The following is a 12,217-nucleotide window of genomic DNA, read 5'->3' on the forward strand; positions in this document are numbered from 1 at the left end:
AAGAGAAACTTTTATTGCGCCCTGCATTTAGTCCAGTGAAGTTACTGCACTTCCATGCCTTAACGGGGGGTGGGAAGAGGACCCCCCGAAACTCCGGAGTAGCGGTATCTCAGCCCCCTAACTCAGGCCCAGAGATCTTCCCCCGCGTCCGCCTGGCGCCTGGCGGCGCGCATACTTCCCGGGAGCGGAGCGCGCCTGGCCGCCCGCGCTCCTCTGCTTCCCGCGCCCGGCGGACCCGCCTCCGGGGCGGGACGGGGCGGGTCCCGGCTCCGGAGCCCCCGCCCAGCTGACCCGGCCGCTCTCCCTTAGCTTGCTGCTGCCCCGGCGTGCAGGGCCCGGCCGCCGCCATGTCGGGCCCGTTCGAGCTCTCGGTGCAGGATCTCAACGACCTGCTGTCGGACGGCAGCGGCTGCTACAGCCTCCCGAGCCAGCCCTGCAACGAGGTCACCCCCAGGATCTACGTGGGCAACGCGTGAGTCGCCGCTCCCGGGCCCCGAGACACCCCAACAGCCCCTCCCCGGGGTGCCCCGCCCACCCGAGGGCTGGGGGTGGGGGCGTCGGCGGGCGCGGGTGGGGGTGTCGGGGCGGGGTCGCTCCTCCGGAAATCAAGGCGGGGGCTGGGCGGGGGCTGGGCGGGGGCTGGGCGGGGGCTGGAGTCACCGCCCACCCTCGCGCTTAGGGCGGAGGGGCTGGACCCCGCCCCGGCGCAGCTCTGTCCTTCCCTTCGCAGGGTGGCGGAGACCCGGGCGCAGCTCGGGCAGCCCGGCGTCAGGCCCGAAGCCACAACCCTCTAGGGGCTCGGCCTTGGGCGGTGTCGGGGCTACCAGGTTCACTTAACAGGTGGCCCTCTGTCCCCCGACCGGTCTCCGGCCCGCTCGTCATGTGACAGCTGCCTGGTTCTGCAGTGAGGTCACCGCGGAATGTCTGCCTTCGCTGCCATGGCAACGGGCTGACGTCACAATTCGGGCGTGGAACTTTCCCGGCTGGGCAGGCCCAGATGTGGGAATTGAAATATCGCAAACTAGGGGTCCGGAGACCTGGGCCCGGGCTTCCTCGCTCCTCTCCCTGCCTTCCAGTTAGGGTTTGATTTATCTAGAATTCTAAAACGATCCAATGATAACCCCCCCCTAAGGACCTGAGCCATCACTTAGAAAAGGCTACCGACCGCGATGAAGAGTGGCCCCCACTTGCCGCAACTAGAGAAAGCCCTCGCACAGAAACGAAGACACAACACAGCAAAAAAATAAGAAATATAAATAAATAAATTAATTAATTAAAAAAAAAAAAAAAAAAAGGCTACCGACCTTCTCACCACCAGGAAATGCATTTATTATTTATCACTGAGGAGTTCTTACCAAATTGATTTTCTCATTTTCTCATAGTCAAACTACCAGTAAGAATTTCTCAGCAGCTGGAGAAAACCAGTGTTAACCATTCAGAGAGGTGCTGAAATACCAGCCAAATGCAAAAAAATAGATTCCCATGCCTGTACAGCCTTGGGAGGGTGCAGGTTGGATTTTTTGAGACCCAGTTACCAAGACCCTAAGCTCCATGGGCCCAGGAACTGCATGTCTAATCCGGTTCTCTCCTTTTACACAGGAAGAAATGATGGCCCAGAGAGCACTTTAGGGATTGTGAGGATAGGGTCAATGTCTTGTTCATGTCTGTATCCCAGGTCCTGGACTAGGACCTGATGCTTAGTCTGTCAAGGACTGCCACAGAAATGGGGGTCATCACGGAGCTAGGGGGTCTGGAAGGCAGGCTGGGCCTCATGGGGGCTGGTCTCATCCATCCATCACTCATTCACCACTTGGAGCATCACTATGTGACAGACATTGAACAAGTATTCACAGTATTGATGACAATGATAATGGTAAAGTTGTTGAATGTTGACTTAGAGAAAGAAGATGAATGATAGTGACTCTTCAAAGTTAGTTATTTTAGTGCCTTTTTAATGAGCCACTGCTTTACAGTTGTGTGCAGTGTCGTGATAGCTAAAACAGGGTCCCAGAATCTCAGCCAAAGGCCTCGGTAATTGCCAAGTTCTGAGGATAAGCCCCTCTCCAGCCACCCAAGCAACAAGTGGCCTTGGCCTTCTCGGAAACCTGCTCTCTTGGGCGGCTTGGCACATTGGGCTGTCACCACTTCCCGAGTGGAAACTAAGGTTGTGAACAAGTAAATCTGCCCTCAAGTAAATCTGCCCTTGACATAGCCAGGGGTGTGGGGGGCGCTCAGCAGGGAGGATGGACTGACTACCGATTCCCCCCCGCCCCCTGCAGTTGGGAGCGCCTTAAGAAAATCAGGCCTCCTGATCAGGGCTCACAGGGCAGAGAGGAGCCTGGATGAGCCACATTTTCTGCCTCTTGAGATTTGCAATTGATATGGGCATGAGAGGCAGGGTGAGGAGGAAGACAGCAGGGCTGGCGTCAGGAGAAAGGAGGCCTCCTCCCAGCCCTGCTACGCAGCAACCCATGTGAGCATATGCACATCCTTCCGCTGTCATGTCGGGCCAGAGCTTAAGCTCTGTCCTTCCTCCCCGGGCTGCTGTGACAGGCAAACAAGATCATGCAAGAGAAGGCGTTCTGTAAAGTATAAACTGCTGTTTGAATTGGGACGTTGTTGTGAGATGAAATAAAGGAGCCCTTTGACTATTCAGATCGAATGTTTTGTAACCCCCAGAGTTCTGTTGAGGCCACTTGCTCCCCAAGTGCTTACTCACCCAAGAGAGCTTCAGAGACGTGGCTAGTGGACTGTGGCAGAAAGGATCCCTCTGGGGGATGGGAGGGGGCTGCTGCACTTTAGAATCCAAGGAAGAAGGCTGCCTGGGATGTGCTGATTTCATTCTTCACTGATTCACCACATATTCAGCACCTACTGTGTGCCAGGTTCCATAGCACGTGCTGGGCATACAGACATGAAGTAGGCATGGTTCCTCCCTCAAGGAGCTCACAGCCTGGACATCTAAACAAATAAGCACAATCAAGCATTAGGATAGTGGCAGTGACCACGGTGTCAGGTTCTATCTATAGAACAGCTCATTTGACACTCAAAACAACCCCAGGGGTAGGTACTGTTATCACCCCCATTTTACAGATAGGGAAACTGAGGCACAGAAAGGTTTAGTGGCTTGTTCAAGGTTGTCTGGCTGGTAAGTGGCAGGGCTGGAATCAGACCCGGGCAGTCTGGCTCCAGAGCCCATTTTTAGCCCCGTGGTGATACCACCACCACAGTATAGGGAGCACAATGCTGAATGGAGGGGAGATCAGGAAATACTGCCAAGGGTGGTGAGAAATGAGAGGGTACATTTCCATGAAGATGGTGGAGAAGGGCATTCCAGGCAGAGGGAACAGCATGGGCATGAAAGTGCCCAGGCTATTTGGGGCAGGTAATTAGATCTGGCTGGAGTGAGGGCAGAGGGTCATAAGCTGGGGCTGGAGAAGTAATCAGGGGCCAGAGCATGGAGGGTCCTTGCTGGGCCAAGAGGCTTAGGATCTTCTCCATCTTTCTCCCCCGAGGGCTGCCAGGTGGTCAGTTGATCATCCCCCTGCTGCTGTCTCCTGTCCAGGTCTGTGGCTCAAGACATCCCCAAGCTGCAGAAACTGGGCATCACCCATGTCCTGAATGCGGCTGAGGGCAAGTCCTTCATGCACGTCAATACCAGTGCCAACTTCTACAAGGACTCTGGCATCACCTACCTGGGCATCAAGGCCAACGACACACAGGAGTTCAACCTCAGCGCCTACTTTGAAAAGGCGGCGGACTTCATCGACCAGGCCCTGGCTCAGAAGAACGGTAAGGGACCTGCCACCCAGGAAACTATGGGAGGCACCTTTGACTGGACTTTCTCTAGAAAACAGGCCCCACGACAGGCCTCTTCTTGGAAAACCTGTTGTTTCCTGTCTCTTGTGTTGAATGACTGAGAGCTTCGGGTCTCTCTCTGCTCACCTGGCTGCCCATCAAGTGGCTTCACTTGATGGGCACATTACACAAGATGTACAAACCCATCACCCAGTGGCAGCCCCGGGGTCCTTGTGTTTGATCTGACTTTGGCTGAGAGTCAGTTGCCAGCCCCTCCCCCCATTCAGATAGCTGCAATAATGAAGATCTATTATTTTCCGTGATAAGAAATCCTGAGGTGAAGGGGCTCCAGGGCTTGTCGATTCAGCAGCTCTGTGGTGGCTTCAGGACTCTTCTGCCACCCTTAGTGTTGGGGACTCCCCTGATGGTCCCAAGATGGCTGCAGCAGATCTGGTTACCACCTCCCAACAGGATAAAGTGCAGCAAAAGATGAGGCAGCCATCTCTTCCTCATGTTTCTCTCTTTTCTTAAGAGCGAGTGAAACATTCCCTAGAAACCCCCCAGTGGAGTGCCCCTCACATCTCACTGGCTAGAGATGGGTCACATGAATACCTGGCAAGGGGAGGGGGGCAGTCATGATTGGCTTAGGCCCAAAGTCAGCAAACTTTGGCCCAGTTTTTAAATGCTTCCTGCGACTCCCAAATATAAGGTAAGACTGAAGCAGAACTGCTGAGGTGCTGGCAGTCGGGCGAGGCGTGCCAGAGAGAAATCCTAGAAGACCAGAGGGTAGACAGCAGCTGAGCAGGCTGGGCCGCTTGCCCTTTCTGCTTTTAGCTTGTTTCTCTCAGCAACTGCCTTTACCTTCCTGCCGCTTCCTCCAGCCTCTTCCTTTCTCCCCACCCCAAACCTTCCCAGGGGGAGTGACCCCCACTGAGGCGTCATCAGCCCTGTTCGCCTGATTCTAGCCTATCTCTGCTACCCTGATGCTTCTTGTCCCAGCAGCCTCCCCACTGGAATGATTTCCAGGGAACAGAGTTTACTAGCCGCTGGTTAGAGGTTTGGGGCGCAGGAGGGAAGTTTTATTGCCTGGGGAATCTGCAGACTTTATCATCAGGCCCTTCGTGGTCCTCCACTGCCTTGTACACCTCACCCACCTCTTCTGCGGCTGTTCTGAGCTCCTGTATAGACGAGAACAAGGGGCCCAGTTAAGGGGATGGATTTCACTCTTCCTGTGTATTGACTGGTTATCCATTCAGGGAACTTAGAGCCCTCTGATGGTTTCCTCTTTCCATACAGCTAGGAACATACCCTGACTTTGTGTGACCTCCTGCCTTAGCCCGCGTGGGTTGGGTCATTAGTCTGGAAGGCTCTCTCTGCCTCTCCCTGCCCTGTCCTCTGGCAGACTCCACCTCGTGCTTGAGTACTGGGCATAGTGTCCTCTCTTCCATGAAGCCTGCCCTCAGGCTGGGTCTGCTGTGTCCCTTGTCTGGTCTCCCTAGCACCTGACATAGATCAGGCACATAGCAGGTACACTGGGTTACTGAACCAGTGACAAAAAGGAATTCCAAGGGTTCTAATGCCCAGTGTAAATGCTTCCAGGATTGACTGGCCAAGTGAGTCAACAGAAATGCTCTGGCCTCCAACACTGTGCCGGGCTCGGGGGAGCTGGGGGCCCATCACTTTGGAGAGGGGAGAGTAGGGGAGTGGCCAGGGGCACTCAGAGACGGAAGCAGTCACTTCCATCTGGGAAGATCAAGGGAGGCTTCGTGGAGGAGGTGGCATCTGGGCGGGGCCTGGAAGGATGGACTTTGAACCCTCCCCTTCCGCACTGGCTCTATGAGCCCTGGGCATGCTGAATCCGTTCCTGGTTCCAGGTGGTGAGGCAGCTGCTTTGCAGAGGGTCCCGTTGCCAGGGCGGGGGCAGGGAAAGCCCCACTCTGAATACTTTGAGTCCACTAGCCAGAGAGTGAATGGGCAGGAAAGTGGAGGACTCCCCGTTCCTGCTCATCAGCATTGGGAAAATAGGGTTATGTTTTGGGGATAGGGTAATGGGAACGGAAGACACTCTGTTTGATTCTGGGCCAGCAGATTTCCTTCAGAATAATGCCCGTGTAGAGGTGTTGGTGGGTATTCATTCACTCAACTGGTCAGCAAATATTTATTGAGCACCTAGTGTATGCTGGAGATTGTAGGGCATCTAAAATCAGTACCCCACAGTCCTTACCCTTAAGGAACTCACACTCTGGCAGAGGAGGGTCGGTCTTTGTGTGGCCGACACTAACACAGACCCAGGCTGCTGTAGAAGAGGATGTACCAGGTGCCAGCAGAGGACTCGTAGTGTTGGCTAATATTTATTTATTGAATGTTCCCATCTGCCAGGCACTAGCCTAAGTCTTTTTTTTTTTGAAATTAATTTATTTGGCTGCGTTGGGTCTTCATTGCTGCGCACGGGCTTTCTCTAGTTGTGGCGAGCGGGGGCTACTCTTCGTTGCGGTGCGCGGGCTTCTCATTGCAGTGGCTTCTCGTTGTAGAGCATGGGCTGTAGGTGCACAGGCTTCAGTAGCTGTGGCACGCGGGCTCAGTAGTTGTGGCTCGCGGGCTCTAGAGCGCAGGCTCAGTAGTTGTGGTGCACGGGCTTAGTTGCTCCACCTCATGTGGGATCTTCCCGGACCAGGGCTCGAACCCGTGTCCCCTGCATTGGCAGGCAGATTCTTAACCACTGTGCCCCCAGGTAAGTCCCTAGCCTAAGGGTTTTATGTGTCGCTTCCTTTAATCTTCCAACCACCTTGTGCCATGAGTACTATTAGCACAGACAAGGAAACTGAGGCACAGTGGGCTTAGGTGGGTCATAGAGTAATAACCAGTGTATTGGCCAGGGTTCTCCAGAAAAACAGAACCAATAGAATATAGCTATTATTTATTTCAGAGAATTGGCTCACGTAGTCATAGGGGCTGGCAAATCTGAAATCTGTCGGGCAGACCGGCAGCTGGAAACTCGGACAGGACTTCTGGAGGTAGAATTCCTTCTCCAGGAAGCCTCAGTTTTTTGCTCTTAAGATCTTTAGCTGATTGGATGAGGCCCACCCACCTTATCAAGGGTGATCTCCTTTATTTAAAGTCAACTGATGGGAGGTATTCATTACATCTACAAAATCTCTTCGAGACTAGTGTTTCACCAAGCAACTGGGCATCATAGACAAGCCAAGTTGACAAGTTTAACCATCACAACCAGCAAGTTAAAATTTAAACCCAGATTCACATGACTTCAAAGATTTGGGTTCTAAGTCCCGATGCTGACAAAGGAAATACTTGAGCTGGGGTCTTAAGACATGAGCAGGAGTTTGCCAAGTAGCCAAGAGGGAGAGGATGTTCCAGGTAGATGGAACAACATGTGCAAAGGCACAGAGGTGAGAAAAAGCCTGGAAAGGTGTCGGGGCCGTGGGCGGTTGGCCTGGTAAGTCACACCTTGGCGACTAGACTACCCCGGCTAATGGTGGCAGGTCATGTCTATATTTTAGAAAGCTCCCTCCAGCTGGAGTGTGGGTTGGTGGTGGTGAAGATAGAGCGAGAGCTCCGTTTGGAGGTGAGGGGGCAGAGTGGGAGGTGACAAGGACCTGAACTGGGCACTCTGTGTGAGGAGGGGGTGGGGATAAGAGAAGCCGAGGCTTGTAGCTCAGGCTACAAGAACCTTGTTGACAATGCCTCTGACCTCTCCTGACCATCCCTTCCTTCCTTCACCCAATGCTGGGGATGCAGCAGGGAGCAAAACAGATGGACATCCCTGCCCTCGTGGAGCTTATGTTCTGGGGGAAGATGACAACAAACAAGTGAAAAAGTTATGTGGCCCGTCAGGGGGTGGGGGGACCAAAGCAGGGAGAAGGGGATGAAGGAGTATGGGGAGTGGGCTTGTGTTGCCAGCCGGCTGGAGGGAGGGAGGAGAGGGAGGAGGGGATTACGTCAGCGGCGGGGGGCGGGGCAGATTTAGTAGAGCCTCGTGGGACATTTGGGGGACCACGAGAGGGTGTTTTTGTTTGTGTGTTTGTTTTGATTTCTTGTGTTTTTATTTGACACGCACGTACCTTTTATTTTTTAAATGGCTTTGTTACAGCATAATTGACATTCAGTAAACTACACATAGTTGAGTTTGGTAAGTTTTGACATATGTATACATCTGTGAAGCCATGACCACAACCAAGATCATGAGCTTATCCATCACCCCGCAGATTTCCCTCATGTCCCTTTGTGACCTCTCCCTTCCGCCCCTCTCTTTCCTTTGTTCCTAAGCAACCACTGATCTGCTTTCTATCACTAGACATTAGTGTACATTTTGTAGACTTTCATATAAATGAAGTTGCACAGTATGTCCGCATTTTTGGTCTGGCCTCTTTCACTCAGCATAATTATTTTGAGTTTCTTCCACGCTGTTGCACGTATCAGGAATGCCCTTATAACGCTGAGTAGTCTTCTGTTGGATGGACATACCACAGTTTGTTTATCCATTTACCTGTTGGTGGACATTTGGGTGGTTGTCATATTTTGCTTTTGCTTGAAATAGAAGATTCACATAGAGAAGTACCCATATCACAGTGTATCAGTGCACTGCACACACCCATGTACCAGCCCCCAGATCAAGAAACAAAGCATGACCAGCACCCCAGAAACCCCCCTACGTATCCCCTCCCAGTGTCACATCCCCTGCCTCGCATACCAGTATCCAGACTTCTAACAGCATAGTTCAGTTTTGCTGTCTCTTTTTTGTTGTTGTTAAAGTTTTGTTTTTGTTCTTGACCACACTTTGCGGCACGCGGGGTCTTAGTTCCCCTGCAGTGGCAGCGCGGAGTCCTAACCACTGGACCACCAGGGGAGTCCCCTGGCTCTTCTACCCTATGGGATCATACACATCCTGTTTGTGTGTTTCCTCCATGTTGTTTCTGAGAAGTTGGAGATTGCTCATAATTAGTATTTATCTACTCTGCCGTTGACGGGCCTTTGGGAGTTTCCATCTTGGGGCTATCGTGAACAGTGCTGCCTGCAGTCTTTTAGCAGACGTGTGCGTGCGTTCCTGCCGGCCATGGGTCTGGGATGGAACTGCCAGGCCCTGGGGAACGCATGTGTTCAGCTTGAGTAGATCCTGCCACACGGCTTTCCGAAGCCGTGCGCCAGTTTACACCCCGTCCCCCAGCCACAGATCAAAGTCCTAGCTGCTCCACATCCTCACCAATGCTGTGTGTTTTGTATTTATCTTTTTCATCTTAGCCATTCTGGTGGGCACACAATGGCCTTGCATTATAATTTTCATTTGTATTTCCTGGAAGGGTTTTGACTGGAGTCGAGGTGTGATGGGACGGCCCCAGCTCACTGTGTCCCCATCTTTCACAGGCCGAGTGCTCGTCCACTGCCGTGAGGGTTACAGCCGCTCCCCGACTCTCGTCATCGCGTATCTCATGATGCGTCAGAAGATGGATGTCAAGTCTGCCCTGAGCATCGTCAGGCAGAACCGTGAGATCGGCCCCAACGATGGTTTCCTGGCCCAGCTCTGCCAGCTCAATGATAGACTCGTCAAGGAAGGGAAATTGAAACTCTAGGGTGCCCTCACTGCCTCTTCTCTAGAGGTCGGATGGAGGGGGGGGCGCCCTGGTGGTGGTGTCCCAAGCTGCCATGTTTAGGAAACACACTGTACCCTGCTCCCAGCATCACCAGGCACTTGCCCACAAGTCTGTCCCAACACAGCCCTGGGCCACTTTCCCCCTGGGGAGCATATAAAGAAGCTTGCTGAGGAAGGCATTCCTGCTCCCTGGTGTGTCCTGTGCCTGCAGTTTATGATGTCCTCACCCTGAGGAGGGGGCGCAGCGGGGGGGCAGGCCTGTGACGGGCATGCTTCTCCTGGATGACCCAGGGCAAGAGGTGTGTGGAAGTGTAAGGCCTGAGACGCTCACAGGGGCCCCTCCCCGCCTCCCCGCCTCCCACCCCTGGGCCCTCTCCTGAGTGGGGACCCCCGCCCTGTAAAGGAACTATGCAAACGCGGGCCCCTCTCCCCCCACCGTGTCTGTCTCCCCTGTCTCCTCACAGCTGTCCACACCCTGCTCGTGGGCAGAGGCACGTCGTGAGGTCTGAAGTTGGCTCAGGGTCAGTTGTCCGTGGGTGGAAATTCCCATGAAGAGACTGCATTTTAATGATTTAATCTTAGGATTAAAGATACTGAAACAAAGAGGCCTTTGAGTGGGCAAATACATGCCCCTGGAGGACTCTCCTAAATTAATTGTTTAAAAAATGTGACTCCTTGGAAGGCTTGAGTTCAGAATCCACCTCTTTGGGGTACCCGGCTCTCAGAGGTCACTTGGTCGGTTAGAAGAGCGGTGCCTTGGGCAGGGTTTTATTTTTCTTTTTTAGAAAACAGGGTGTTGAAGTCCAGCCTATTTAAAAACCCCACCATTTGGAGAATTACAAGGGTTTTGTCCTGAATTATAGTGTTGGCGAGCCCAAGCCACTCGTGCTCACTGCTTTTTGTCTCGGTTACTATTCCAAGAACAGGAGGAGGAAGTTGGCCAATTATAGCACGTGCGTGCACGTGCGCGCGTGTGCGTATCTGTGTGTGTGTGTGTGTGATAGAGAGAGCAACACAGCCAGTGGCTGGGCAAGCAAGGGGATGAACGGGCCCAGGCTCACGTCCTGCCCACTCACAGGTAGTTCTTACAGCTCTCTGCTGCCAGAAAAGGTCCAGGAGCCTTGGCAGCAAAAATGACTCAGCCAGGCAGAAAGGAAACATGGCGGAACGTCCAAATGGAGCCTTTACTGGTGGTAGAGCAAAGAAGAAGAAACAGCCTTTGTAAGGACTTTTTTAGGATGATGTTGGAACGCACAAGCACTCACACTCACACGTGTGCGTGTGCGCACATTTGTCAGAATATAGGAGTTTTGTTTTGAACACAGTCTTGTTAGCACTTGACATGATTGTCATCAGGGCAGGCGATGCAGTGCTGTCATCTTCAGGTTCCCTAATGGCAGAGAGGTGATCCTCAGCTCTGCCCCCAGCGCTTAGCACATAGATGTCTGATAAAAGTTTGTGGAATTAAACTTTTTTTTTTTTGAGCACCAAATATATGCAGGGTATTGTTCTGGTGGGTGTATCAAGCTCCCAGAAGCCTGACTTGGTGGTAGGATCACTTGCAAGGATCTGCAAAGGAGTCTTACCTGAAAGGAAATATCAGGGACTTTTGTTGAATATTTAAAATTCAGTTTTAAGTTTCAATTCAGGCAGCGTTATTACTGTATGGAGGTGGGGAATATGCCTTTTCCAGAGTTGACCACAAGCTTCCAGCTAGGTTGAGGAGAAGCAGGTGTGCCTCGGGCTTCACACCCAGGTGTAATTGTCTCTGTCGTGGCAGAAGCAGCACCTCCGCAGCCTGGATGTCCCCTTTGCTTTGTGACCTCAGCAGCCCCGAACAAACTAGAATCTGTCTTCTTTTTCAGCTACGAGGCTGCCCCAATAGACCCACCTAAGTGAAACGGCCATCCTCTCTCCACTATGTCCCTCACAGTGCTCGGATAACTCTCGCGCTTAATCTATCTTGATCCTCACAATAATCTATTAACTTGGTAGGGCTTATTCATGTATTGTTACCTTTCAGAAAAGGAACTGGGGTTCAGAGCGAGTAGGGGTGTCGTGCTCAGGGCTGCCCAGCTCGAAGGCAGAGCTGAGGTGAGATTTCAGGTTGGCTGCTCTCTGAAGCTGAATTCTTTCTCTCATACTACACCCCTCCTCAAGAAATGAGCCCCTGGGCATGTCCGTGACCCAGCTCTTGTGCATAAGAGCCAGTTAGCTTTGTGGCCAGAGGACAGCTGTTCAAGCTGTGGTGTCGGGGGCGGCGGGGCTCTGCTCCAGGACAAGGAAGTAAAAAGCGTGGGTCCCCAACCGGGTTAGAATGTGTGGCTCTTCTTCTAGGAAACATGTAGCATCCCTAAGTCAGAGCTTTCTGCTTCATTTCCGGAAGAGGCGCAGGAGCTGGGGCTGGTTCCCCCTCCCACACCCAGGCAGTGGTCCCTGCACAGGACAGCCACAGCTACTTAGGCCGGCTGACCAGGATCTCTGGAAGGACTCTTTGTTAGGGGTATGTCGGAGAAAAGGCCATGGGGAGAATTACTGCCTTCACTTTGGGGCTACTTTTTTGCTGATAACTTGGGTTTTCTTGATAGTCTTTAGTCCCAGAAACGCCATATTTACTTCACGAGATGTAGCTCCTCAAAATCAAATTCTATTGTTTGAGCCAACATATGCCCAGCTGTGAGTGGAAAGCTGTTTCTGGATAGCTTTCTACCCCTGGGAAGTGATGGAATAGGAACTCAGGGTGCCTCTACCCCCTCCTCTGACCTGATCTCTTTCTTTGACTAGCAAACCCCTATCTAGGCCAGATGAGAGCAC

The 12,217-nt window shown here is 52.7% G+C and overlaps 1 protein-coding gene across 1 annotated transcript; it reads left to right on the forward strand.

Moving 5' to 3' along the window:
- Positions 1–285: 285 nt before the first annotated feature.
- DUSP3 (dual specificity phosphatase 3) lies at positions 286–9,591 on the forward strand. Its single transcript, XM_061175891.1, has 3 exons — positions 286–472; positions 3,566–3,792; positions 9,178–9,591. The coding sequence occupies exons 1-3, from the start codon at positions 348–350 to the stop codon at positions 9,381–9,383; spliced, it is 558 nt and encodes a 185-aa protein (XP_061031874.1). The 5' UTR covers positions 286–347; the 3' UTR covers positions 9,384–9,591.
- Positions 9,592–12,217: the final 2,626 nt, after the last annotated feature.

The sequence above is a fragment of the Eubalaena glacialis genome, chromosome 19 (genome assembly GCF_028564815.1).
Source record: "Eubalaena glacialis isolate mEubGla1 chromosome 19, mEubGla1.1.hap2.+ XY, whole genome shotgun sequence".
NCBI classification, from domain to species: domain Eukaryota; kingdom Metazoa; phylum Chordata; class Mammalia; order Artiodactyla; family Balaenidae; genus Eubalaena; species Eubalaena glacialis.